The sequence below is a fragment of the Trichomycterus rosablanca genome, chromosome 8 (genome assembly GCF_030014385.1).
Source record: "Trichomycterus rosablanca isolate fTriRos1 chromosome 8, fTriRos1.hap1, whole genome shotgun sequence".
Lineage (NCBI taxonomy): Eukaryota > Metazoa > Chordata > Actinopteri > Siluriformes > Trichomycteridae > Trichomycterus > Trichomycterus rosablanca.
In genome coordinates, this window is record NC_085995.1 from 18369214 (window position 1) to 18396742 (window position 27529).

Consider the following 27529-nt stretch of genomic DNA (forward strand, 5'->3'; position numbering starts at 1 on the left):
TACTGGATTAAACTGCAAAGTTGTAGTTTCAAATCAGATAAGGAGTTTTGACTTTACACTATAGAAGACAAAGTCAAAGTTGGGAGCATGAAATTGTCCAAAATCTCTTGGTATGCAGAAGCATTAAGAGTTTCTTTCACTGGAACTAAGGGGCCGAGCCCAACTCCTGAAAATCAACCCCACACCATAATCCCCCCTCCACCAAACTTTACACTTGGCACAGTGCAGTCAGACAAGTACCGTTCTCCTGGCAACCGACAAACTCAGACTCCTCCAACGGATTGCCAGATGGAGAAGCGTAATTCGTCACTCCAGAGAAGACGTCTCCACTGCCTTTAGAGTCCAGTGGCGGCGTGCTTTATATCCGACGCTTTGCATTGAGCAGGTGGCATTATATCAAGGTACCACGCTGGAATTCACTGAGTTCCTGAGAGCGACCCATTCTTTCATAAATGTTTGTAGAAGCAGTCTGCATGCCTAGGTGCTTGGTTTTATACACCTGTAGCCATGGAAGTGATTGGAACACCTGAATTCAATTATTTGGATGGGTGAGTGAATACTTTTGGCAATATAGTGTATGTACATCGTAGTCAACCTATATATTTAAACCTCTGTATACATAATTATTGAGCAACAAAATCCACTTATTTAACAAAAACTGAGTCCCATATGGTAACTCCTCGATTTATGAGGTAATTTCACAGGTAGCAGAACGTTAGCATCTGGTGGAGTAGTACTTCAATTAGCATTGAGTAAAACTTGGCAAAGTCGTGAACAGATTTCCAACAACAAAAGCCTCACGTACAGTCTGCAAGAAAGAAAATGTGAGTAGTCTGTTTTTCCACTCCATTTATCACCTTAATGAGATTCAGTGAATCGGATCTGCTGCATCTTTTTGTTAAAGCTCATTCAATGCAGATAGATAATCTGCTAAATTTTATCGTATTAATCGTATCACAGGTGGTTGTGAAGCACTGCACATGCTACAGATTCTAAAACACATAACTGTAGGCGCCCGCTTTGCTGTTAAGAACGCTTTGCAAACAGTTCCAGTGTAATTGGCTGAAGTTTTACCCTGGTCTGTGTATCACTCTACAGATAAACCACAGGCAGGTTTAACAACATGCTTTTTCAAAACAATAGCTTTGGATCCTCAGGGACAGCCTGTATAAAAGCTTCTCAAGAGAGAGACAGCTCTAGAAGCAGGGAATTAGCCTTAAGCTCTTGAGATACATGTCACTGTTATTTTGAACCATTATTTTTTACAGCTGTGTGTCTGGTTGGTTCTTGTCTTTTGTCAGCTCTTTTGATTTATATAATAAGATGTCGGTGATTATTGTAATTTGTACATAAAAACGCATTTAGAATTTGATGCCTGCAACAAACTTTGAGAAAAGTCAGATCAGCCATAACATTAAAACCACCTCCTTGTTTCTACACACACTGTCCATGTTATCAGCTTCACTTACCATATAGAAGCACTACAATTACTGACTGTAGTCCATCTGTTTCTCTGCATGCTTTGTTAGCCCCTTTTCATGCTGTTCTTCAATGATCAGGACCCCCAAAGGACCACCACAGAGCAGGTATTATGTGGGTGGTGGATCATTCTCAGCACTGCAGTGACACTGATATGGTGGTCGTGTGTTAGTGTGTGTTGTGCTGGTATGAGTGAAAAAGACACCTCACTGTCACTGCTGGACTGAAAATAGTCCACCAACCAAAAATATCCAGCCAACAGCGCCCCGTAGGCAGCGTCCTGTGACCACTGATGAAGGTCTAGAAGATGACAAACTCAAATGGCAGTAAAAGATGACTTTACATCTACAAGGTGGACCAACTAGGTAGGAGTGTCTAATAGAGTGGGCAGTGAGGGGACACGGTATTTAAAAACTCCAGCAATGCTACTGTATCTGATCCACTCATACCAGCACAACACACACTGACACACACCACCATGTCATTGTCACTGCAGTGCTGAGAATGATCCACCACCTAAATAATACCTGCTCTGTGGTGGTTCTGTGGGGGTCCTGACCATTAAAGAACAGGGTGAAGTCAGTAATTGTAGAACTACAAAGTGCTTCTATATGGTAAGTAGAGCTAATAAAATGAACAGTGAGTGTAGAAACAAGGAGGTGGTTTTATGTTATGGCTGATCAGTGTATGTCTTTCCAATATGCTCGCAGATCACAGATTCACTGCATTTTACACAATGACCCAACTTTTAAGGAAGTGTGCAGGCAAGTAATGGTGTTAATGAATGTGCTCTTTTTAATGCATGACCTCAAATATCAGTCCTAATTAATTTATTTGCATGAGCTAACTACATCACTTAAATAACCCTGCATGGTCTATGACACTAAAATTGATTTTGGGCTATTTCTGACTAATGGGGCAGCAACTTTTTTCCACTTGAAGAAATATTAGCCATGCTTAAGAGCATCCATCTAATCAATGGGGAATGAAAAACTCACTTTAAATAACAGCTAGGCAGTCACTTGATTGAGTGTTTTTGTGGACTAAGACTCACATAGTTAATCAGAGCTGCATGCTAGTCAGTGTGTCTTGACTGGACCTTTGGGAAATCCTGCCTTGTGAAGTCAAGCGCTTTCAAGCCCAGGCTTGCAAGGCATGAAAATGCTATTATAGGCCATTTCACAGCTGCAATGTTTGTTTGTGCACCATGTAAATAGGTATGTAATTACATGAACAACAGGTTTCAACAATAAAAACAACAATATCTGAATACTGAGCCACTATTTTTATACATGTCACAATGGAAAAAATACTCACACCAATGTATTTAGTTAAAGAAAGGCTATTTAGTTAAAGAAAGACTTAGAATGACAAAATATGCTCTAGGGCTGTCGCGACTGGTCTACCTAATGGATGACGTCGATGCTAAAAATACATCGATGTCAATATTTTAAATCGATGCATCGTTTTTAAAACTATGTTAATAAATGATCCTTTTTAATTTCTACAACGTTTCCATTCATATAACCATTCATATGATTTCCCTCAGCACTAATTGCAGCCTTAGCGCTTTGTTGCACGTCTATATTGTTTCATTTCAGTTGCATAACTAGGAGCTCATGGGCCCCAGTGCAAGAACAAATTTTCTATGTGTATATATATATATATATATATATATATATATACTGTATATATATATATATATATATACACGCAGGTCCCAAAATCCCTCACTGTATATACAGTATGTATTGTATGTATGTACATGTATTTATTTAAATATTTTACTTAAAGAAAATATTGGCGTGTTTTTACTTTCGTTATCGCTGCACTTTACCGCTAGCATTAGCCACTTGCTACTGTAGAGGGTTGGCTCACCTAGCCACTGTGAGTGCTGCTCGTCCGGCGGGGATGCTACGGATGTTACGAGTCTTTTGCTGCGTGTGGGGGTGGAGGTGTGGGAATAAAGGCACACGACAAGGTAGCGTTCACTTTAACTGTTTAGTCAGGACTTCAATGTGCATTACAACACTTTAGACTGCCTAGCTCCAGCACCGAACTACCTATTGGGTTCATATGGCAAGTCTCGTACACAAAACTAACTGCGGAACGTCTGAACGCAGATGTATAAACAAGGTGCTGCATTCTGATTGGCTGAGCTGAATGTCACTCACATATCGCCGCTACAATATTGTAATATAATAATAACTACCTGGCGAGTGCAGCCAAAGGGGAGGCAGTGCGGTGGGGGGGTTGAGTTCATGTCATGGAGCGCCCCCCCCCCCCCAGTTGTTACACCCCTGTTTCATTAAGCTTCTTAATCATGGAATCTTGGCTCATGGATCTTGGAATACCGTATTTTAAAGAGTTCAGTTAAGGCACATTCACGTGAGAAACAACACGCGCCGCACACTTGGGCTCGCGATATTTGCGGTTGCCGCGGCACTCAAAGCGCAAAAAGCTTCTCGTGTGAATGCGCCGTAACGCTTACCACTTTGTTTACATGGCTTAGAGTTTGAAGTAAGTTTTGAGTGAATGTGTAGGTTAGAATCTGGGCTCATTCTGTCGTTACTGTACGTTGGATTTAATGAGACATGCCTACCTCTAACTATTTTATTTCTGCTATAAGTTTAAGCACTTTGCTTTGTTTAAGCACATGTTGCACATGTTGTTTAATATGGAGCACCTGATAATTCGATAATATGGACATAAACCCTGTTTAAATTTAGTTTTGTGCCATATTATTGTGCCATACAGTTTGTTGTTAAAATAAAAGAAGCTTAAATGAGATTCTGAATTAAATGTTTGGAGGAAAATGAATCGCTTAGATTAATCGACTAATCTGTAAAATAGTCGTTAGTGGCAGCCCTTATATGCTCAAAAGAGAAAAAAAGAACATATGCACTGTTGTGGTTGAGGAGATGTTTGTCAATGTCAGATGGAGCAAATTGTCTTATGATGTCTGCATGCAAACAAATGTGAGGCTATATCAAGCAAGTCAATGGCTCATGAGAAAACTGGAATCTATCCAGAAGCCATTAATGCATAGACACCACAGATTTAAATCAGAGATCATCACTTTCAATCAGCAGCCTTATTTCTCCCCTCTACTGGTATTTTTCATTCATCATCCGAGACAAATAGAGGTCCTGGAATCCAGCTTAAGAGGTGCTTTTATTGAAGGCTTAAGGGAATATTACATTTGCTTTAACAACATTTCATAATTCCCTTGTCTAGCTGGTGTGCAGTTTCAGTACTCTGAAACCTGAACTGCCTCCTTAAGCTTCTATAAGCAGGGTGCTATCAATTCCATGCAGTTCATCCAATACCTGAATTATAAACAACTTTAATATAAGTTCTGCCGGGGACTATGGCCTTGATATATTAGCACAGCTTTAAACATGCCTTGTTTAATTGAGATCTCTAGAAAAGTCATGAATATGAAAAAGTCAATTTATCAACCATGCACATAAAACAAAAATGAGTAAGTGAAATGAATTTTCCTAATTGTACGCTCTATCCTACCTTCCAACTCATTCATGTTCTTCCCTGATCATTCATTAGATCTGAAAATCTAATAAATGTATAAACACCGATCAGGCATAACATTATGACCACCTCCTTGTTTCTACATTCACTGTCCATTTTATCAGCTCCACTTACCATATAGAAGCACTTTGTAGTTCTACAATTACTGACTGTAGTTCATCTGTTTCTCTACATACTTTTTTAGCCTGCTTTCACCCTGTTCTTCAATGGTCAGGACCCCCACAGGACCACCACAGAGTAGGTATTATTTGGGTGGTGGATCATTCTCAGCACTGCAGTGACACTGACATTGTGGTGGTGTGTTAGTATGTGTTGTGTTGGTATGAGTAGATAAGACACAGCAATGCTGATAGAGTTTTTCTGAGGTGGTCCTTTGGGGGTCCTGACCACTGAAGAACAGGGTGAAAGCAGGCTAAAAAGGTATGTAAAGAAACAGATGGACTACAGTCAGTAATTGTAGAACTATAAAGTGCTTCTATAAGGTAGGTGGAGCTGATAAAATGGACAGTGTGTGTAGAAACCAGGAGGTGGTTTTAATGTTATGGCTGATCGGTGTATACTAACTAATAATAATATAAGCAAACAGTCAGCAGGGTATAGCTTTACTCAGTTTGTCTGTGCTTCCACTCTCATACTGCAGTATTTATCCATGCATCATCACAGTCTTAACAAAGACTAATGGAGCCAGGCCCACCTGCAAAGAGCAGCAGTTTAGGGGCCTTACTTAACCTCAGGCATTTAAGCAACTATTATTCTTTCACACTTGAACCTGAAATGACATGCTGTGATTCTGTTTAGCTTGGCCGATAAATTTGGCAGATGCTCTGACTCTTGGGTTCAGCACAAAAGGGAAACAGCAGAAACAAGACTGAAATAATCCAATTTGGCCAACCTCCAAGGTCTGCTTACCATGTTTTGGGACAACATTAGCATGGTCTTTGCAACTCTTTTAATTCATAGCATTACTAGCATGGACACACTGATTATTCCATATCTAATCCTGCATTTTCTAAGACCCAGAGGATAAAAAGTAGATTAGAGCAAACCCCCTAATTCTCAATTGCTTAGCTTGTATACGGTCACATCTGTAAGTCGCTTTGGAAAAAAGCGTCTGCTAAATGACATAGTAAGGTCCAGCTTCAAATATTTCAGGACAACCTAATTATGCTTTTTTATTTCAATTTCTTTTGATTATTCTTTCTGCTGTTCATAACAAATTACAACCCCAAATCAGAAAAGGTTGGGACAGGATGGAAAATGCAAATAAAATAAAAATGCAGTGTTCCTTACATTTACTTAGATTTTTATTTGATTGCAGACAGTTTGAACCCAAGATATTTAATGTTTTGTCTGCTCAACTTAATTTAATTTGTTAATATACCTCCATTCCTGCATTTCAGGCCTGCAACACATTCCAAAAAACAGTTGGGACGGGGGCAATTTAGGGATAGTAATGAGGTGAAAAAACGAAATAATTATGTGATTCCAAACAGGTGATGGGTGAGGGATTACTTTGGCAAACTTTTGTCAAGCACTACAATACGGAGTTACATGAACAAATGCCACTTAAAACTTTACTGTGCAAAAAAAGGAGCCTGATGTTAACCATGTCCAAAAGCGGCGTCGACTTCACTGGGCTCAAAGGCATCTAGGATGGACCATCACACAGTGAAAATGTGTATTGTGGTCAGATGAATCAGCATTCCAGGTGTTTTTTGGAAAAAATGGACGCCGTGTGCTCTGGACCAAAGACGAGAAGGACCATCCAGACTGTTATCAGCAACAAGTCCAAAAGCCAGGGTCTGTCATGGTATGGGACTGTGTCAGTGCCCTTGTCAAAGGTCATTTACACTTCTGTGATGGCAGCATTAATGCAGAAAAGTACATTGAGATCTTAGAGCAACATATGATCCAACACCTAAATAATGCCTACTCTGTGGTGGTCCTGACCATTGAAGAAAAGAGTGAAAGCAGGCTAAAAAGGTATGTAGAGAAACAGATGGACTACAGTCAGAACTACAAAGTGCTTCTATATGGTAAGTGGAGCTGATAAAATGGACAGTGTGTGTAGAATCAAGGAGGTGGTCATAATGTAATGCCTCATTGATATAAATGTCAGCACACATGTTGTTGCCAAGAAATATATTTATTTTATTTGCTTAGAATTACTTGCTGGTCATAAAGGAATCAAAATGGTTTACTGGGTGTTGACAAATGAATGCATTACTATTCACTATCTACTATCCATTATCCAGTCATTCAGAAATAAAAAAACAGATATTAAAGTGTGCACCAGCTGGCTTAAGAAGCCATAAAACCAGCAGTAAAACAAACAAAAAAAACAGTAATGCCCACTATCAGCCAACATAAAACTATATGCTTATGATTAATAATAACTGCAACCTAGTTGTCATCTAGACTGCCTTGCACCAACATTGCAAAATTAGTTATTTACTGACTCCTGGAACCTTGACATCAATGCACCATGAAAATAATGACTCAAAGCGGCTCTTACCTCAGGCAGCGGCATGCCGTTTATGATGAGATCAGGCTGCTGTGGGCCCTGCCCAGTAAAAGTGTGGTGGTAGCCATGGTTTGGTGCCGCATTTCTGTTGTTCTGGCTCTCCACATTAAGGAAGGTGCTCTCAGATCGCCTGCAGCCCAGCGGCAGAGTCTGCTGGTGGTAGTCGAAGTAGTTAAGTGAAGAGGTAAGGGACGAGCAGCTCACCACATTCATTTTGTCAGTCTCCTCTACGTCGCGAGGAACCAGCCGGATGTCATTCTTGCTGAGCTTTTTCTTTTTGCTTGACTTCTTCTGGTTGCCGTACGAGTACTCCGCCACCCTGCGCAGGTAAAAGAAACTGAAAAGACTCAATAAAGCAATGCCCTGCTTCACCAGCAACACTCACAGTTAAAACATTTACAATAGTGCTAGACCTGGGCTCATTGGTAATAGTCTGACCACCAATGGAGCTTTTATTTCTGATTTGTTTGCAGTCCCATGCTCAGCAGCTTTACTTGGCACAAACATGCAGTGCAATGCAAACATGCCAGACCACAACAGCACACAGAGACAAATGATACCAAACATGACAGGATAGGAAGCAACCATATCCAAATGTCAGCTCACATTTCTCTTCTTTCAATGATCATTTGCAGATTAGAATTTTTTCTCCAATTCCCCCCACAGTTTTCTCCCCTAATCTAGTCGTATCCAATTACCCTGATTTCATTACGCTTAACTTCTACCGATACAACCCTCCACTGCTGACTGAGGAGCTTCACAACTGACACACGCCCCCTCCGACATGTGTGCACTACTGACTACATCTTTTCACCTGCATGAGGCGAGTTCATATGCGGATCAGCCTTGTGCACAAAGTGCCACACCCTGATCAGCATTATTAGGGCAGTGATAGCTCAGTGGTTAAGTCACTAGTAATCAGAAGATTGCCGGTTCAAGCCCGCCCCACCACTGCCAAGTTGCCACTGTTGGGCCCCTGAGCAAGGCCCTTAACCCTCAATAGCTCAAAACACTGTGTTCAGTCATAATTGTAAGTCGCTTTGGATAAAAGCGTCTGCTAAATGATGTAAATGTAATAAATGTAATTATTGCCCAACTCTGCGCAGGCGCCATCAATCAGCCAGGTTCCCTAAGAGCATTATTATTGTTTTGAAAAGGAAAAACTATTATTATTATTTTATTATTAATAATTTGAAAGTAGACTTTTTTTTAAACCCAAACGCCAGAAAGGCAGAGCTGAGATTCGATACGATGTATTCGAAACCCCAACTCTGGTGCGCTAGCGTACTTTAGCGCTGCGCCACCTGAGCGGCTGATAGTAGACTTTTTATTTGTAATTAAAGGCGCACTTAAAGCTTTTTGCTTGTACAATTCTACTTTCCCCTTTTTTTAATTGCTCCTTTTTTAGAGAGGTGATAATAGTGTATTAGGAAAGCCATCTAAAACTGTTATTTTTGCTTCTAATTTAAATCAGGCACAAAGCAGGGATGGCAGAATTTGTGTTTGTGCTGTTATTGTGCTATTTTATTAACGACTTACAGACAGGCAAAATTCAGAGATTCAGAGATAAGTGTTCTGCTAATTAGAAGAGCAGATGTTTACAAAAGATAGTTCTTGAAAGCACTGCCTTAATCATATATTATAGTAGTTAACAAAGGAAAGTCTTGAGAAAGTAAAGCATGTCTATTCAAACTGTGGGGGTTGGGAGAGGCAAGGGACAATGGAACTGCTGGGGTGGGTTTTCCTAACGACTGACAATGAGAAGTTACTGACAGACAATCTACAGTACTATTAACACTAAGATTACTGATGCTGATAAGATAATATAGTTAGAACGTTTTACTAAGGAAACAACTAATATACACTTTGAATTTTAATTATTTTATTACAGTTGAGAATTCAATTAAGGAAAATCCCTAGGAACAACTTATTTGTGTTTATAGACTATAGACTTGTGATAGACTTAAATCTATTCATTCAACAAACTATTTTAATTGAATTAGTATACACCGACTGGCATAACATTATGACCACTGACAGGTAAAGTGAATAACACTGATTATCTCTTCATCACGGCACCTGTTAGTGGGTGGGATATATTAGGTGGCAAGTGAACATTTTATCCTCAAAGTCGATGTGTTAGAAGCAGGAAAAATGGACAAGTGTAATGATTTGAGCGACTGGGTCAGAGCATCTACAAAACTGCAGCTCTTATGGGGTGTTCCCGGTCTGCAGTGGTCAGTATCTATCAAAAGTGGTCCAAGGAGGGAACAGTGGTAAACCGGCGACAGGACCATGGGCGGCCAAGTCTCATTGATGCACGTGGGGAGCGAAATACTCCTGTATGGTAAGTGGAGCTGATAAAATGGACAATGTGTGTAGAAACAAGGAGGTGGTTTTATGTTATGGCTGATCGGTGTATGTACTTTGTGATAAATGTAAATGTATTTTGTCCACTTCTACAATAAACAGGTAAGATTATAACTTAATATATTAAACAAACACTTTTTCTTTCTATACCGCATCTTCCACTTCTGCAACTGCATTGTTATGGTAATTTATGTAATAAAAGCAAGCACATTAAAATATCTGGTCAACTTCAGAGAGAGAGCAAACTAAACGAAGTAGAAAACAATAGTCTGTTACTATAGCACATGAAAAGCATATCAAGCACTTTCAGTAACCCCCTACTGCGCAAGCAGACAGATTCAATTATGGCTATATCATGGGAGGAAAAAAGAAATGTGAACCACAGCAATCTACATATAGTCTCTGCCCAACCAGATTGCAGTCTTCCGAAAAATATATACATTACATTACATAATAGTATATAACACTATAACCTGGAACCATGATCTAATGCATGGTAATGCTCTTTTATTCTCTTACTGAACGTATCACTGATAATATGGCTGACGATATGTGATGTTGCTTTCAGTGACAGGAATGTCAACAAAATGATGTTTAGAACGGAACTGCAACAATGGCTTCAAGTTAAATTTGCTAAAGTAATTAATATGGAAGTATAGAGAAGTAATGTGATTATAGAAAATCCACTTTAGGATATCTGGAATAAATGAAGACGAATTTACACACAAGAGGCTCAATTTAAAATTATAAGCACAGATTTAACATTTTTGTAATGTAATTTAAGGTAGATCAAATTACCTGCAATGTTAACAATATGACTATTGCTACACTTGCTTTTGATCTTCTTCTGTATAATAATATCCCTTAGCAATAAATAAATGAATACATGTGTGTGTGAGTTTGTATGCAGGAATGTATTAGGGCAAGGTGTAGATTTGAGACAGATCTAGAATTTCATATTGAAATTATAATTTTAATTATTATTATTATAATTTTTTCTTTCCCCCCCAATTTTCTCCCCTAATCTACCCGTGTTTAATTACCCTGACTGCGTCCTCTATACTGATTAGACCCTTCACCACTGACTGAGGATGCCTCTCAACTGACATATGCCCCCTCCGACATGTACAGTCAGTACAGACTGCATTTTTCACCTGCACGAGTCGAGTTCATACACCGACGGGCACTGTGTACGGAGGGCCACACCCCCCATCAGCATTATTCCTCAGCCCTGTGCAGGCCCCATCAGTCAGCCAGCAGGGGCCGCAGTTTCACCAGTTATGAGGACCTATGATCCGACTTTGTACCCCTAACCCTATAAACAACAGCCAATCGTTGTTCATGCAGCCGCCCAGCCCAGTCAGAAGGCAGAGCTGAGATTCGATACGATGTCTTCGAAACTCTGGTGTGCTAGCGTACTTTACCTCTGCGCCACCTGAGCGGCTATGTTGTGGGTTCTGTATTTATTCACTTAGAATATTAGTTTAACAGTCTGAGCATTGTTATTTAGATAGCTAGTTTAACCATGGTGCATTGAGACGTATTATTACTGCTTAGTTGTTTGAGAGGAGAAATGACGGTATCGGATTGGTATCGGTATCGGCAGATACTCAATTTGCACTATCGGTATCGGACATAAAAAAGTGGTATCGAGTCAGTCCTAGTATGTATGTTTGTATGCAGCATGTTTGTGTGTATGTATGCATGTATGTATGAATATGTACAGTATGTATGTACTGTATACACACCTCCCAACCTCTTAATGTGTTTTTTAGAAACTTTTAGTTTATACAGTATGTATATCTGTAATTTGTATATATTGTATATTTTCTATTACTACTGTTATTGTTGTTTTTATTTTTTATTATATTTTTTTGGTCTGTTGGTCTTGGATTCTGTAAAGTTGCTTTGAGACAATGTTCATTGAAAAAGCGCTATATAAATAAATTTGACTTGACTCTACACATACATATACATACATGATGGACTCCGACACACACACAACTTCAATACATACAACTACTGTATTGTACTACTTTCACTGTATTACTTGCATCTTTACACAGTATTGCAATTTGCACAAGTAATTTGCACCTTACTCTCTCACCTCTGCTGCTATAAAAACCATATGCTGCTATCTGCATATCAAAATATGCTTTCCAACCTCAAGTACCATTTACTTTTTGTATATATTTTAGGCCTTTTTGTATTTATTGCACTGTTGTCTGTCTGCACTGTGTACTGTATTGTCTTGAAATGACAATAAAGCATCTCTTGACTCTCTCTCTCTCTCTTGATTTTACTCTATTGTTTAATTATTTCCTAAAAATGTTACCAAGCTTTGGCAATATGAATGTCCATATTTTGTCATGCCAATAAAGCTACGTTTGAGTTTGTTTGAGTTTTAGTTACTTAAAGTTGAAATGTGTGTTTACCAATTCTAATACATCCTGACATGTCTGTTCTAAGCCTGCCAGACTTTTTTAAAGATGTAGGTCAATGTAAAGTAAATGCACATTATATTTTTTATACTATTTTTTTTTTTACATTATATTATTTCAAAAACCTCATGGATTTGTGTCATGTTTAAGGTTTAATGTTGCTGGATTTGTTAACATCTTATTTTTTATTGACAAGCTTTTCAGGAATGGTCTCCAATAGTAGAACTTTCTTGTAATACTTTGTGTACTTGAATGCCAAAAAGATCAACTAGGCTTAAAAAGTAATACAGCCCCTCTTGACTCTCTCTCTCTCTCTCTTGATTTTACTTTATTGTTTAATTATATTTCCTAAATATGTTACCAAGCTTTGGTAATACGAATGTCCATATTTTGTCATGCCAGTAAAACTACGTTTGAGTTTGGGTTTGAGTTGTAGTTACTTAAAGTTGTAATGTGCGTTTACCAATTCTAATACATCCTGACATGTCTGTTCTAAACCTGTCTGACTTTTTTAAAGTAGGTCTAGAAAGTCAATGTAAAGTAAATGCACATATTTATTATACTATTTTTTTACATTATATTCTTTCAAAAACCTCATGGATTTGTCTCATGTTTAAGGTTTAATGTTTGTTGCTGGATTTGTTAACATCTCAATTGCTGTTGACAAGCTTTTCAGCAATGTTCTCCAATAGTAGGACTTTCTTGTAATACTTTTTGTACTTGAATGCCAAAAAGATAAATAGGCTTAAAAAATAATACAGCATTGTATGGTATGCACAATATAAAAATGATAGCTGTGTGCCAATATTTTCTTTTTTCTTTTAATAAGTAAACGTGACAATTTTTTGTCTCTATTATTTTATCGCTATTAAAATCGAGTACGTTCACACATATTGTCTGTTTTGGATGTTTTATGCTATTAGAACGTTCAACCACGGTAATGCTTGGCTGCAGCCCAGGAAAGCTTAGTTACATCCACACAAAATCACAGCAAATTTCACAGCCAGTCAAACTAAACAAAAGACTCATAATCATTCAATAATTGTGTCACTATAATTAACACTAAACAACGTAATTAAAAAGTGACTAGACACTAAAAAAAGCAGGTGCTAAAAATGTTAGTAACATAAATGCTGTATAGAAGAACCAAAACATTTTAATGGATAGTCCTTTAAACAAGTTCAATACCACTATACTACTGAATGATTAATTCTTGAATAAAAAAAGGAATGTGAATGAGCCAAAAGTGGATATTTTATGTCAACACAGAAAATAACCTTTTTAGCACCTTTATGAGAGTGTGTTCAGAAATGGTTTAGGTACCTGCAGTTGTATGTGCGAATTTCTTTGTTATCCCTCTTGCATTTGACTGCCACGAAGATCATTGTAACAAACAGGATAGCAGCAATGGAGCCCAAAGCGATGATGAAAATCAAGGACAGGTTCACGGGTCCAATTTGCTCCTGGGTGTTAAGGTCCGGAGAGAGATAGACGACAATATAAGCAGAAGCAGATAAAGATGTTTGACCATGGTCGTGAGCTACGACTGTGATCTGATAGGAGGGCTTGGCGCTTTCTCCAAATATTTTTGTAGTTCGCACCTCCCCATTAATCTGATCGATTTCAAAGTAGGCCATGTCTCCCTCTGAGATGGAATACGTCAGCCTTCCGTTTTCTCCCTCATCATAGTCATCGGCCTTTATCTGAGTAACCAGATAACCAACTCCAGCATTTTTTGGGATGGACACCTCAGCAGTGCCATTAACCAGTGGTGGGGTCGTCATTACAGGTGTGTTGTCATTTACATCCAGTACGACAATTCGAACGGTCGCGTTGCTTGTTAATGAGGGATCTCCTCCATCTTTTGCTGAGACCTTAAATTCAAATGTTCGAGTGTCTTCATGATTAAAAGCCCTGACTCCATAAATTTCTCCATTTGAATTTACAGTGACATATGACTCTACAGACATTCCACGCACCTCAGAGTTGATAATTTCGTAGGATACTGTGCCATTCATTCCCAGATCAGGGTCTCTAGCAGAGACTGAAAGAAGAAATGCACCTGGAACGTTGTTTTCCAGAACCATTGCTTGGTAATGTGGCTTTGTAAAATATGGAGGGTTATCATTTTCATCTGTAACTTTAACAGCAAATGATTTTGAACTTCTTAGTGGGGGATACCCACTATCCTCTGCCAAGATGGTCAGATTGTACATATCTCTCTGCTCCCTGTCTAGTCTGCCATCAACAAGTAAGGTGGAGAAGCTTTCAAACTCATTAAGTCTGAATGGCACATTGCCCTGCAGTCTGCACTGGACTTTGCCGTTTGCACCCGAGTCATTGTCTGATACTCTGACAAGGGCAATGACATATCCAAGAGGTGCGTTCTCACTCACCTCAACCATTTCACTGTTCTCTGACAAAAGTTTAATTTCAGGTGCATTGTCATTGACATCTATGACATTGACTATAACTTTGCAGTGAGCAGGGATGGAATTAGGACCCAGATCTTTGGCTTGAACATCTATTTCATGCACATGCATTTCTTCATGATCTAGAATCCCGTTCACTGTTATGACACCGGTTTTGGGATCGATTTTGAACATCTGCTTAGTTAGGTTGGAAACAAAATTATTAAAGGAATAAACAACTTCACCATTTGTCCCTTCGTCAGGATCCGTAGCGTTTAAGTCTATTACTAATGTATTTAACTGAGAATTCTCCATCACGTTAACACTGTAGACTGGCTCATCAAAAACAGGATTATTATCGTTTGAGTCTATAACTTTAATATTAAGTTGGACATTGCCAGTCTTTGGGGGGTCTCCACCATCCTCGGCTGTTATCTCAAACGTGTAATGAGGCTGCGTCTCCCTATCCAGAGTCTTTTCCACAACCAGCTCGGCGATTTTAGATCCATCTCCTCTAGTCTTGATCTCCAAGCCGAAGATATCATTCGGGGTGATCGTGTAGGTCTGTACGCCATTGCTTCCGGCGTCCGGATCGCTCGCCCCCTCTAGAGGGAACCGCGTACCCGGAGCAGCGTTTTCCGAAATTTCGATCTCGATATGGCTGGTCGGGAATCGAGGCGCGTTATCATTTATGTCCAAGATTTCGATTTTAATCGCGCAGATCTCCATAGAGTTAGACATCACCTCTAAAGAAATCACGCACTTTGGCATCTGCCGACAAACAGCATCGCGATCGATTTTCTGCTTAGTGATAAGAAGTCCTGCCGGGCTCAGGTTCACCCATCGTGGCTCGGAATTGGAGATCACGCGCAAATAAGGTTGTCGGCTTCCCAGCGCAAATCCAGCCACTTTGGCATCCGCGGTCACGTTGGCGATCTTGGTTCCTGCGCGCAGTTCTTCCTCCACTGTGTACTTAAGATTGAAAACTGCACCGGTGCCGATCCAGCACGCCACAAAGAACACAATCGCTGGTACGAAATCCATGTCTTTGGAGAAGAGAAAACCTGTTGATGACTTACTGTGTCAATTATTTGCATCAGCGACTACAGGCAGAAATTGCGCAATGGACATACAGAACCAAATCCGACACATATTCTTGTCCGTCTTGTGTTAAACTTAACTTTCAGTTACCTTAACGCTCTGTTTGGACGTGATTATACATTTGCATCATCATAAAACATGCTAATGCATTATTAGTATTATTATTTAAAACGATTGCGCGTCGCAACGCAATACAATAGACGGAGCATTTTGTTCCACTGAGAAAAACCACCAAGGTTCAGAAGTTATAAATAATACTGGGAAAAAAATCGGAAATGATCCATTCCATGTATTCATGTATTCAGTCGCATCACTGTGTTTATCGAAGCACGCACATCCTGTCCTGTTGAATTAGGCTTTCTGAGCACAGGTTAGAGCCAAAGCGCATATTCTTCTCAGATAAGGATAAGGATGCAGCTCCTCTACAGTCCGCAATTAGCGCGCGTATCAAAACACATCCACCGAAGCGCAACGAAATCCACATCCAGGGCTGTTTATAAACAAGTCACACAAACTAGAAGATCTATAATAATAGTGGTGATTATTGTGGTGATGATGATGCACGAAAGAGTATCACTCAGAACCCACGATACTCTGGTATTCCAGTTAGAAGCGTTTCCACGTAAAATATCTTCACATGAAAATCTTATTCCAATCCCAGTGAAACACTGCAATCCGTAAAGCACTGATGCAACAATAAATTCAGCTTTGCTCACTTCAACATGTAGCTGTAAATATCCATGGTCCAGACGCTGCTGGTTTGCTGGTTAGGTTCAGTAGTAAACGTGATTCACACCGTACTGCACTACTCGCATCTTCAGCCCTGCTACAGCGAGCCCGCAGCTCAGAGCGCGCCGCCGCTCAGTCTCAGAACCCACAGGCGAGACACAGCCAATCACAGCTCGCTCTGGCTAATGGGCGTGGTCAAGTGCAGCTCTGAAACTTGACCAGCGTTCCAGCAGCACCAAGTGGATCATTTTCGGGAGGAAGAACCGATTCTTTTCCCATCATGGGTTCAAATGTCCTGGTTATACCGAACGTCATTTAATTACTAGTATAATAAACATGATTTATTTAACTAATTATATATTCATTTACATTTTTGGCATTTAGCAGAAGCCTTTATCCAAACCGACTTACAGTATACAGTTTAAGCAACTGAGGGTTAAGGACCTTGCTCAAGGGCCCAACAGTGGTAACCTGGCAGTGGTGGGGTTTGAACCAGCAACCTTCTGCTTACTAGTCCAGTACCTTAACCACTAGGCTACAACTGCCAAGGGCGTATAGTATATAAATACATGAATAAATGAAAATTCGAACATGTCTTAATTTAGCTTCAGCTTATCCAAACACCTGTTTTGTATGATTTTGAAATTAACTTTAAGTCAAGGGTGCATCCTTGGTTTTTATCAAGTAAAATTGCAAAGCCATTTGTGAGTGTTATTTATATTGCTTGGTTTTTTTTCCATCTGTAGATGGGCAGTTGTACCCTAGTGCTTAAGGTACTGGACTAGTAAGCAGAAGGTTGCTGGTTCAAACCCCACCACTGCCAGGTTACCACTGTTGGGCCCTTGAGCAAGGCCCCTGACCCTCAATTGCTTAAACTGTATACAGTCACAGTACTGTAAGTCGCTTTGGATAATAGCGTCTGCTAAATGCTGTAAATTTATTTATTAGGATTTTAACGTCATGTTTAACACACTTTGGTTACATTCATGACAGAACAGGTAGTTACTCATTACACAAGTTCAATGACAAACACAGTCATGGACAATTTTGTATATCCAATTCACCTCACTTGCATGTCTTTGGACCGGGAGAAAACCGGACCTCCCGGAGGAAACCCACACAGACACACAGAGAGAACATGCAAACTCCACACAGAAGGGACCCAGACTGCTGCACCTGGAAATCGAACCCAGCACCTTGCTGTGAGGCGACAGTGCTACCCCCTGAGCCACTGTGCCACCCCATTTGTAAGTGTAAATATATAACCAATTACACTTCAAACTGGTCACCAGATTTAAGATATGACAAAAAATATGCTTGTGGTCTATAGAATGCTACATTCACCTTTTTATACCAACCCCGATTTACCATATATTACAAAATTAACTGTTTATTTCATTAGGGCAAATAAATATATTTTGGAATAAGAGGTGTTAAATTGTGGGTTTGTGTGAGCTGTGGCGATGTCCGCCTGGTCATTCCTGGTTCTGTTTGACCTAAATCTACTCTATTTATTTAGGTTAAATTTCTGTTGAGCTATGTCAACAGCATAATGTCTGTTTTGCTCTTGTTGTACTATTTATTCTGTGATTTTATTTTTTATTTTTTTGCAGTATTGAATACATTGTAATTGTCTACTTTTTATTTTTGGTTTTGTGGTTATGACTATTGTAATATTTTGCCATTTCTTAGTCAAGTTAAGGTCTGGAGTAAAATATTACCATAATTAAAGTTATTATGAATTATGAATTTAAAATGGCGATAATTAATAAAAAATAATTTTAACAAATGTTACTTAGGTAAATTTCATGGCATTAAGATGCAAGCACTACCAGCCTATGAACTCCAGCATTTAGCTCTGCTCACTTAGCTTTCTAGCAAACTTATGTTATACAATAACAATATAATGCTACATCTTAATAATCTACATAATAAAAATCCCTATACTGTTAAATATTAAATTATTAATATTACAACATTATGCATTTTAAGGCTATAATTATTTCTAAGACATTTTATAGGTCACAACTTTCAAGTTATAAAGTGGCACCAAGCAGAACAGAAAGTTTGTTAGTTTGTTGATTAAGTTGGCACACACCCACAGATAGCAAATTTGCAACTTTTCCAGAGGCCGTAGCCATTAATTTAACATAGTGGGGACCAAATCTTCTTATGCACGGTTGGATTGAGGATGGGAGGTTGGGTTCCTGCCTATCAACAGCTGATGGGAACACTAACAGATCCCAACACTAGACAAAGCTAGCGAGTGAAATATGTTTATTTATTATTTTTACAGCAGTATATAGTAGAAGGAGGATTTTGAGCATATCTGTATACAATGTAGTTGACATACTGTTATGTTGCTACCAACTTGAATTACAACATAAATAAGTGGATATTATGTGATGTTATCACTGTAATTAATTAATCACAACACTGGGAAATTAATTGTTGCCTTTATGTGTAAAGAGTGTATATTCAAATAGACAGACTATATAGGCAGGTTGAGCTAATATATATAATTATAATTGATGCATATGTCTAAGTGCTTTTGTCTAATCTGTTTTACTGTGTTAAAACATCGAGCTCAAGAACAAACTACACCCTAAACAAGACACAAATTTTCCTGCCTGTTGGTTTTCAGAATATGTAGAAACCAAGATTACCAAGAGAATACTTTCACTAGAAGAACATTAAGAATTACAGAAGCAAATTAAGTTTCTTTAGGTTTATTAAATAAATAGGCTTAACTTTCACACTCTCTCTTTCTCTCTCTTTTCTGTCTTTAACACAGTATAGAGTAAGCTTGCGACTTTACAGTTAGACTAAAGCTTATATTTTACCCTACAACATTTCTGTTACTCATTCTAAGTATTTTGGTTTGAGCACTATTCTTAAACCAGCATTAAAAAGAAGGGTTTTTTAACCCAGAAGTGGTGCTGTCACACCAGTGCAACACTTGTTATCATCCCACTGTTATGTTAGTGTCAACACCCAAATAATATTCGGTAAGCAATGGTCCTATGATGGTTCTTGGTCATTAATACATTAAGACATTGTAAAGGGTGAACAGTCACACACATGCATTGTGCTGTTAAGGGTACATTTAACATAAGGAAGGTCCTTCCTTCCTGCTGCTGTTAGACTTTACAACCAGCACTGCTCCCGGCAGATCACGTACACACACACTCGAAGCTATACACACTTACAGGGAGTATAGTTTTTCTCAATGGCGCATAACAATGTGCAACATTTTTTTAATCTTTTTTCATCTCAATTATTTGTAATTATTTGTGAATATTTGTCACAGTTTTTTACTTTTATTATTGACTTATTGACTTTATTAATGTCTACATTGTTATACATCATACTGTTAATTTGTCTATTTTTGTACTGAGTGCCTTGCTATCCCTTCGCTGCTGCAACACTGTGAATTTCCCCACTGTGGGACGAATAAAGGATTAGCTTATCTTATCTTATTTACATTCTTGCCATGTTTCCAGTGGCCTAACTAGAAGCTCATGGGCCCCAGTACAAAAAATTTTTTTGGGCCCCCCTCAACAAATTTCACACACACGCACACACACATACAGTATATATAAGGTCTAGTAACATTAAGCAGGTTACACCGATTGCTGTGCACTCACTGTATATTTTGATTACATGTATTCTGATATTTCATTGACTTTTAGTTATTTAAATTTTTTACTTAACAAAAATATTGTCGTGTTTTTGTGTTCGTTATCGCCGCACTTTACCGCTAGCATTAGCCACTTGCCACCTAGCCACCGCGAGTGCTGCTCGTCCGGTGGGGATGTTACGGGTCTTTTGCTCTGTGCGGTGGTGGAGGTGTGGGAATAAAGGCACATGACAAGGTAGAGTTCACTTTAACTGTTTAGTCAGGACTTCAACATTTTAGACTGCCTAGCTCCAGCACCCGAACTTCAATGCTGGGGCCATACGGCGAGTCTCATACACTAAACTAACTAACTGCAGAACGTCCGAACGCACATGTGTAAACCGGGTGCTGCATTCTGATTGGCTGAGCTGAATGTCACTCACATATCGCCGCTACAATATTGTAATTATAATAATAACAACCTGGCGAGTGCAGCCAATGGGGGGCAGTGCGGTGGCAGGTTGAGTTCATGTCGTGGTGCCCCCCATCAGCCAGCCATGGGCCCCAGTGCACCTGCACCCCCTGCCTTTCCGGTAGTTACGCCACTGTGTGTTTCCCCTCCAGTGATAAATATTATTTAAGGTGGACAGTTAGTAAGTGCACGTATAATATGTCTGCACTTTAAATACACATACTACAAACTTTATTTATATACTGTATACTTACTAACTCTAACCCTGACCAAATATTATTTAGGTGGTGGACTTGTATCTCTGGGATACTGATTGAATATTTTGGTTGGCTGGCTTCTGTTGATCATTGCTGTAGTCTATTAAAGGCATAAATAAGCTTTTCTGCAATTATACTGTAAAGTGTAAGATTATTTGGGCAGTAATTTGTGTCTGATGATGTGGTTATTCCTCCTTATTTAGACAGTAAACACGACTAGAGCGGAATATGAAGAAGAGAACTGACCTCTTAATCTTCAGAGGGTAAAAGCGCTTTTGGAGTTACAAGGGTGACACCTAGTGTTGCTGTCCGAATCTCTGGCTACAAACAAAGCCGGTTTCACACCAACTCACCAGCCAGGGGTATTTCTTACTGCATTATGCCTATGGAAAGTTGAAATGAACATACTTTAGTTACCCAAAACTTTACCATAGCAATACTAGAGAGAGATAAATGTTTTAATGTATATTTTTTGTAACACTGAACATGGTTTGTGTTTAGGTCCATGATGACAGGTAGTTAAGGCATTGTTTTAGGGCTTGCCTATGGAGATTCTGTGCACCATCTTGCACACTCTTACTATTTGACAACACACATATTCTATCCGCCTTTGAGAATTTCCTTTCTGCTGTGTGTTGAGGAGAAAAGCTGAAATGTTCTTGACAGAAAGCTGTCAGACCACCTCATCTCAGGCTGATGTTGAAAACTCCCTGTTGGTCAGCATGAAATTTTACACTTCTGCTCAGTATAGTCTTGGAAAGGGAAGAAACAGAAGTAAAAGAAATGATGAAGGTGTGCTTCATTTCCACTTTAATGCCATTAATAAATGTTTAATAGGGATGGTAGATTAAACCGTGGGTGAGACATTTTCCTCAAGCCCTTTTATAATTCATGTTTAAAATAGAGAGTGTGGTAGGACCCATTAATAAACCTCTAACAGCAGAATTTAATGGATTTATGCTAGACAAGCTGTCCTTGTGATTTCTTTTTCTCTGTACCAATAAAATTGACTTCACACACCATCTGATTTCACTCTGACACTCGTGTGTAAGCTTGGAAGAATTTGTTTTGCAGTTCAGAAGCCTCTCTGTTAGCATTATTAATACTTTCCTGACATTAAGGATATTTATAATAGCTCTGTTTATTAGAGGATTAACTGGATTAATAAATAGAGACTTTAGTCATTTAGTCATGTGGCAGTAGCTTATAATGTATGTAATTAATACACTGATCTGCCACAACATTAAAACCACCTCCTTGATTCTACACTTACTGTCCATTTTATCAGCTCCACTTACCATATAGGATCACTTTGTAGTTCTGCGATTAATGACTCTAGTCCATCTATTTTTCTACATACTTTTTTTTAACCTGCTTTCACCCTGTTCTGCAATGGTCAGGACCCCCACAGAGCAGGTATTATTTAGGTGGTGGATCATTCTCAGCACTGCAGTGACAATGACATAGTGTGTGTTGTGCTGGTATGAGTGGTCAGAGACGATCGCCCATCTATTGCTGCTGTTTGAGTTGGTCATCTTTGAGATCTTCATCAGTGGTCACGTCATTTTTGGTTGGTGGACTATTCTCAGTCCAGCAGTGACAGTGAGGTGTTTAAAAACTCCATCAGCATTGCTTAGTCTTATACACTCATACCAACATACACTAACACACCACCACCATGTCAGTGTCACTGCAGTGCTTAAAATGATGAACCACCCAAATAATACCTGCTCTGTGGTGGTCCTGGGAGAGTCCTGACCATTGAAGAACAGCATGAAAGGGGGCTAACAAAGCATGTAGAGAAACAGATGGACTGAAGTCAGTAATTGTAGCACTACAAAGTGCTTCTATATGGTAAGTGGAGCTGATAGAATGGACAGTGAGTGTAGAAACAAGGAGGTGGTTTTAATGTTATGACTGATCAGTGTAAGGGGGGGTGTTTTTTTCATGCACAATATTAACATACAATGGTATGGCTGCATTTGTTCTTCTGTGCCACACTGGGTAGGTTTTTATCTTCAAATAGTAAGTAATCCATATGAATGGGGATTGCAATCTAGCAAGCTCTATCTTTTTTAATGGCAGAACATTGACCATCAAAGGCAGAGTGAATTTATTGCTATGGTGAAGAACATGTTGAAATGGGCACTGCATCAGCGCAGTAGAACAGATATGACACTATAATAAAGGCACAAACAAAGGATGATACACAGATGCTTTGAAGTCCTTTGAATTAAAGTAAAATAAAAAAAAGGGAGTAAAGGTAGGAACAATTCATCTGATTACAAACCGCACAAGCTCACCTTTGATTAGTACATGTATATCTAAGTTATTCATTTTTTGGAGAAGCCCTATTTCCTATTGATTTGTCCCAAGTAATTCTTTTCCTTTCCTGTTTATTTGTTTCACTCGACATTTACTGCCTCAGTAGCCCTCTGTCCTTTGTTTATTGTGTGAATTTCTAAATAAAGTAGCTCAAAGGTGCAGTCAGGCTGCAGCTCAAACGACTTTGTGTGAGGGGAGCTTCTCAATCGAGCCAGGTCTGAAGGCACCTTTTGCTTTAAACCTTAAGCCAATCTTGTTTGCAAAACAAAGAGAATGACTGATTTTATGCTAGGTTTTTCTGCCAGGGCATAAACCCACTCAGTCCCCAATTTGTAAATGCTCTTTATTTATCATCCATATATTTTTCTATATATTTCAAGAGAATAGATGTGCTACACATTACTTATCAATACTACAATGTACACCGATCAGCCATAACATTAAAACCACTTCCTTGTATCTACACTCACTGTCCATTTTATCAGCTACCTTACCATATAGAAGCACTTTGTAGTTCTACAATTACTGACTGTAGTCCATCTGTTTCTCTGCATGCTTTGTTAGCCCTCTTATGCTGTTCTTTAATGGTCAGGACTCTGAGGGGATAAGACACAGACAGCGTCTTGTGACCACTGATGAATGTCTAGAAGATGACCAATTCAAACAGCAGCAATAGATGAGTGATCATCTCAGACTTTACATCTACAAGGTGGACCAACTAGGTAGGAGTGTCTAATAGAGTGGACAGTGAGTGGACATGGTATTCAAAAACTCCAGCAGCGCTGCTGTGTCTGATCCACTCATACCAGCACAACACACACTAACACACCACCACCATGTCATTGTCACTGCAGTGCTGAGAATCATCCACCACCTAAATAATACCTGCTCTGTGGTGGTCCTGTGGTGGCCCTGACTACTGAAGAACAGGGTGAAAGCAGGCTAAAGAGGTATGTAGAGAAACAGATAAACTACAGTCAGTAATTGTAGAACTTTGAACACGAAACAAGGAACACACACAATACACACTGGGAACACAGGGGTAAGCTCCACTACCAACATGGATTGCTAGGCTATACTAAGCTAACAGCTAAAACTAAATGCGAACTAATATGTGAACATGATCAGAATCAAACCCTAAACTAACACAAACCCTAAACTGTACTAAATGTGGTTAACTAAATTAGTTAAACTAAAACTAAGCTAACAGTTAACAAGAACAAGAGAAGCAGGACACCATGGGATGCACCAAGTCCAGGACAAAACTAAGTTTATATTAAGGTCAGGCTATTACAAGGAACATGAAGAGCACACTATGTCTTGACTACATCAAGGAACATGAATCTATAGGTCAAGCGAGAACAAGGCACATGGACTAAGAGTAGCCATAACAAAGAACATAGACTAACCAGGTATAACATTATGACCACTGACAGGTGAAGTGAATAACACTGATTATCTCATCACGGCACCTGTTAGTGGGTGGGATATATTAGGCAGCAAGTTAACATTTTATCCTCAAACTTGATGTGTTAGAAACAGGAAAAATGGACTGGCGTAAGGATTTGAACAAGTCTAACAAGGGCCAAATTGTGAAGGCTAGACGACTGGGTCAGAGCATCTCCAAAACTGCAGCTCTTGTGGGCTCACTGATGCACGTGTGGTCCGATCCAACAGACGAGCTACTGTAACTCAAATTGCTGAAGAAGTTAATGCTGGTTCTGACAGAAAGGTGTCAGAATACACAGTGAATCACAGTTTGTTACACCCTAAACGATGCATATCTCAAGGTCAGACTACAAACATGGACATCAAGGTTATAATAGAGCAAGCTACCACAAGTAGGGTTTAAGGCTAAGCTTTCCCATCAAACTTTAACCTAGGTTTACACCAACAGCAGGGAACCTTTGACAGTATGAAAACTAAAGCAAGTGCTTAACACTCATTGATTCTTGCCACAATACTCTTTAATTTTCATAAAGTTAAACTTTGTAGTGACCTTCTCCATCATAAAATATAAATTAGTATATATATTAGTACTTTTACAATAATATCCAACCCTTCTTTTTTTCTTATTCCATCATTGTCACAAATCCAGCCTCTGTGTGCTCCCAGACATCATGTTTACGTGCCACACCCCTCTCTCCAGGAGCACATGTTGGAGAAGTTTTGTTTTCAGTGTCAAGCCAACACCCCCTCATTAGGATTGATCTTTGGCTAATGATCCACAGGTACCCCTTGTTTAGGAAAAATGCTCAGGGCATTTAAAGAGGCCTGTTGAGCAGTCAAGCGGAGACTATTTTGAATTTGACTTCTCGTGATTTTGGTTCCTAGCTCATTTTATTTCGGTTTGTTTTGTTTGGATTTCTTGCTCAGTTTGTCAAATTTAGCTCTAGTTCATGTCCTTGTCTATGCTCTTTGTCCATGTTCCTGCTTAAAAGTCTTGTTCAGTCTTGTCTTAGTATAGTTCATGTGTGTTTAGCCTTAGCATAGGGTTTAGGTTTAGCATTTAGCTTAGTTCATGTGTGTTTAGCTTAGTGATTAGCATTAGCATTTAGGTTAGCTTTAGCATTAGTCATGTTTTAGTGTCTTGTCTTGTTAAATCCTGTTTTGTTTTTTTGTCCATTGTTTAAAATAAATCTTGTAAACATATTTGCATGTGTGTCCACCCCCTGTCTTGTTTCATCTAGCCCATAATTTGTTACAATCATAACCATAGCAAATTCACCAGAAGTTCTGAAATTAAGTGGGTCATTTATTTGTCAAATATACAAGAAATAAGAGAACACTCTATAAAACTAAACTTTGCTTTAAAATAACTACACAATTACAAAATCAATTACACAGGTAACTTCTATTAAGTTGGTTGCCCAATAAAAGCATGAATTAACTATTAAATAGCTCGGGCAATAAGAGCTTAAATCTATAAGAGTCCTAAACAATGTAAGGCAGCTAACTAATTTCTAGACAGTGTGTAATTGAATTGCATGTGGTCACAAACACTGGAGTTACAAATACTTTAGGCATATTTAGAAGTCATGGCAGTATAAAGCTCAGAGACCTAGAACCTCTATGTCTCATTCTGTATGAAAAAGAAAAGTATGTCATGCTATACAAAACTGGAAGACTGCCATTTAAAGGTGGCAGCACAGTGGCACAAATGGTAAGATTGTTACACATTACCAGGATCATCGGGACCTGCGTTCAAACTTTGCTTTCAGTCACTGTCTGTGAGATGATTATGTTCTCCCTGTGTCCAAAAGGTTTTTTTTTTTCATAAAAGCACAAAGCTGAACTGCTTTGCTGCCTGGCATGTGAACAACAAGCTGCTTTAAATTGTGATTAGATGTAAATGGGTGAGTGTGTGCTGCCCTGCAGTAAACTGGTAATCTGTTCATTTTGTTTTGCTGCTTTGTGCTTAGTGTTTGCAGATAGAACCAGACCAAGCTCAAGCTTGATTAGGATGGATGATTACTAATAATGAGAAATATAAATAATGCCCTCAACTGGCAATGTCTGTAAGAGGATTGATGATAAAATGGATAGCTATCTTAGGGAAATTATTAGGTACAATAATAATAATAATAATAATTATTATTATTATTATTATTTTTTTTTTTTAGTCAAGCCGAAAAGTCTGCACACCCCTTTCACCTTCTCCACGTTTTATTACATTACAGATTCTATAATAGATTGAGTTCATTTTTTGTCACAAAATTCTACACAAAATAGCCCACAATGACCCACAAGTGAAAGCACAGTGAGTCCACCTGTGGTAACTTCAATTGATTGGACATGATTGGGGATTGCCAACACCTGCCAATATAAGGTCACACAGTTGACAGTGCATATCAGAGCAAACTCCAAGCCATGGGGTCAAAATAATTATCTGCAGACCTCAGAAACAGGATTGTGTCAAGGCATAGATCTGGAGAAGGGTACAGAAAAATTGCTGCAGTTTTACAGGTCCCATCATTCGTAAATATTGGAACAACCAAACATCCTCCTAGACCAAACTGAGCAATCGGGGAAAATGGGCCTTGGCCAGGGAGGTGAGCAGGAACCTGAGGATCACTATGACAGACCTCTAGCATATCCTTGTGGAGATGGGAGAACCTCAAATTACGCCTTTATGGTAGAGTGGCCAGACAGCCACTCCTTGGTAAAAGGCACATGACAGCCCGCTTGGAGTTTGCCAAAAGGCACCTAGAGGACTCTAAAACCATGAGAAACAAGATTCTCTGGTCTGATG

General features: G+C 39.0%; 1 protein-coding gene across 2 annotated transcripts in view; it reads right to left on the reverse strand.

Annotated features, from left to right (window-relative positions):
* pcdh19 (protocadherin 19) overlaps positions 1 to 15827 on the reverse strand; it is a 96431-nt gene extending 80604 nt beyond the window's left edge. The window contains exons 1-2 of one of the 2 annotated variants that reach the window (XM_063000544.1): positions 13687 to 15827; positions 7544 to 7871 (exon numbers count right to left, since the gene is read on the reverse strand). In XM_063000544.1, coding sequence (XP_062856614.1) covers positions 7544 to 7871; positions 13687 to 15818 — 2460 coding nt within the window. In that variant the 5' untranslated portion in view covers positions 15819 to 15827. Of the gene's footprint in view, positions 1 to 7543; positions 7890 to 13686 lie in introns of both variants that reach the window. The other variant, XM_063000543.1, reaches the window with a different exon arrangement.
* Positions 15828 to 27529: the final 11702 nt, after the last annotated feature.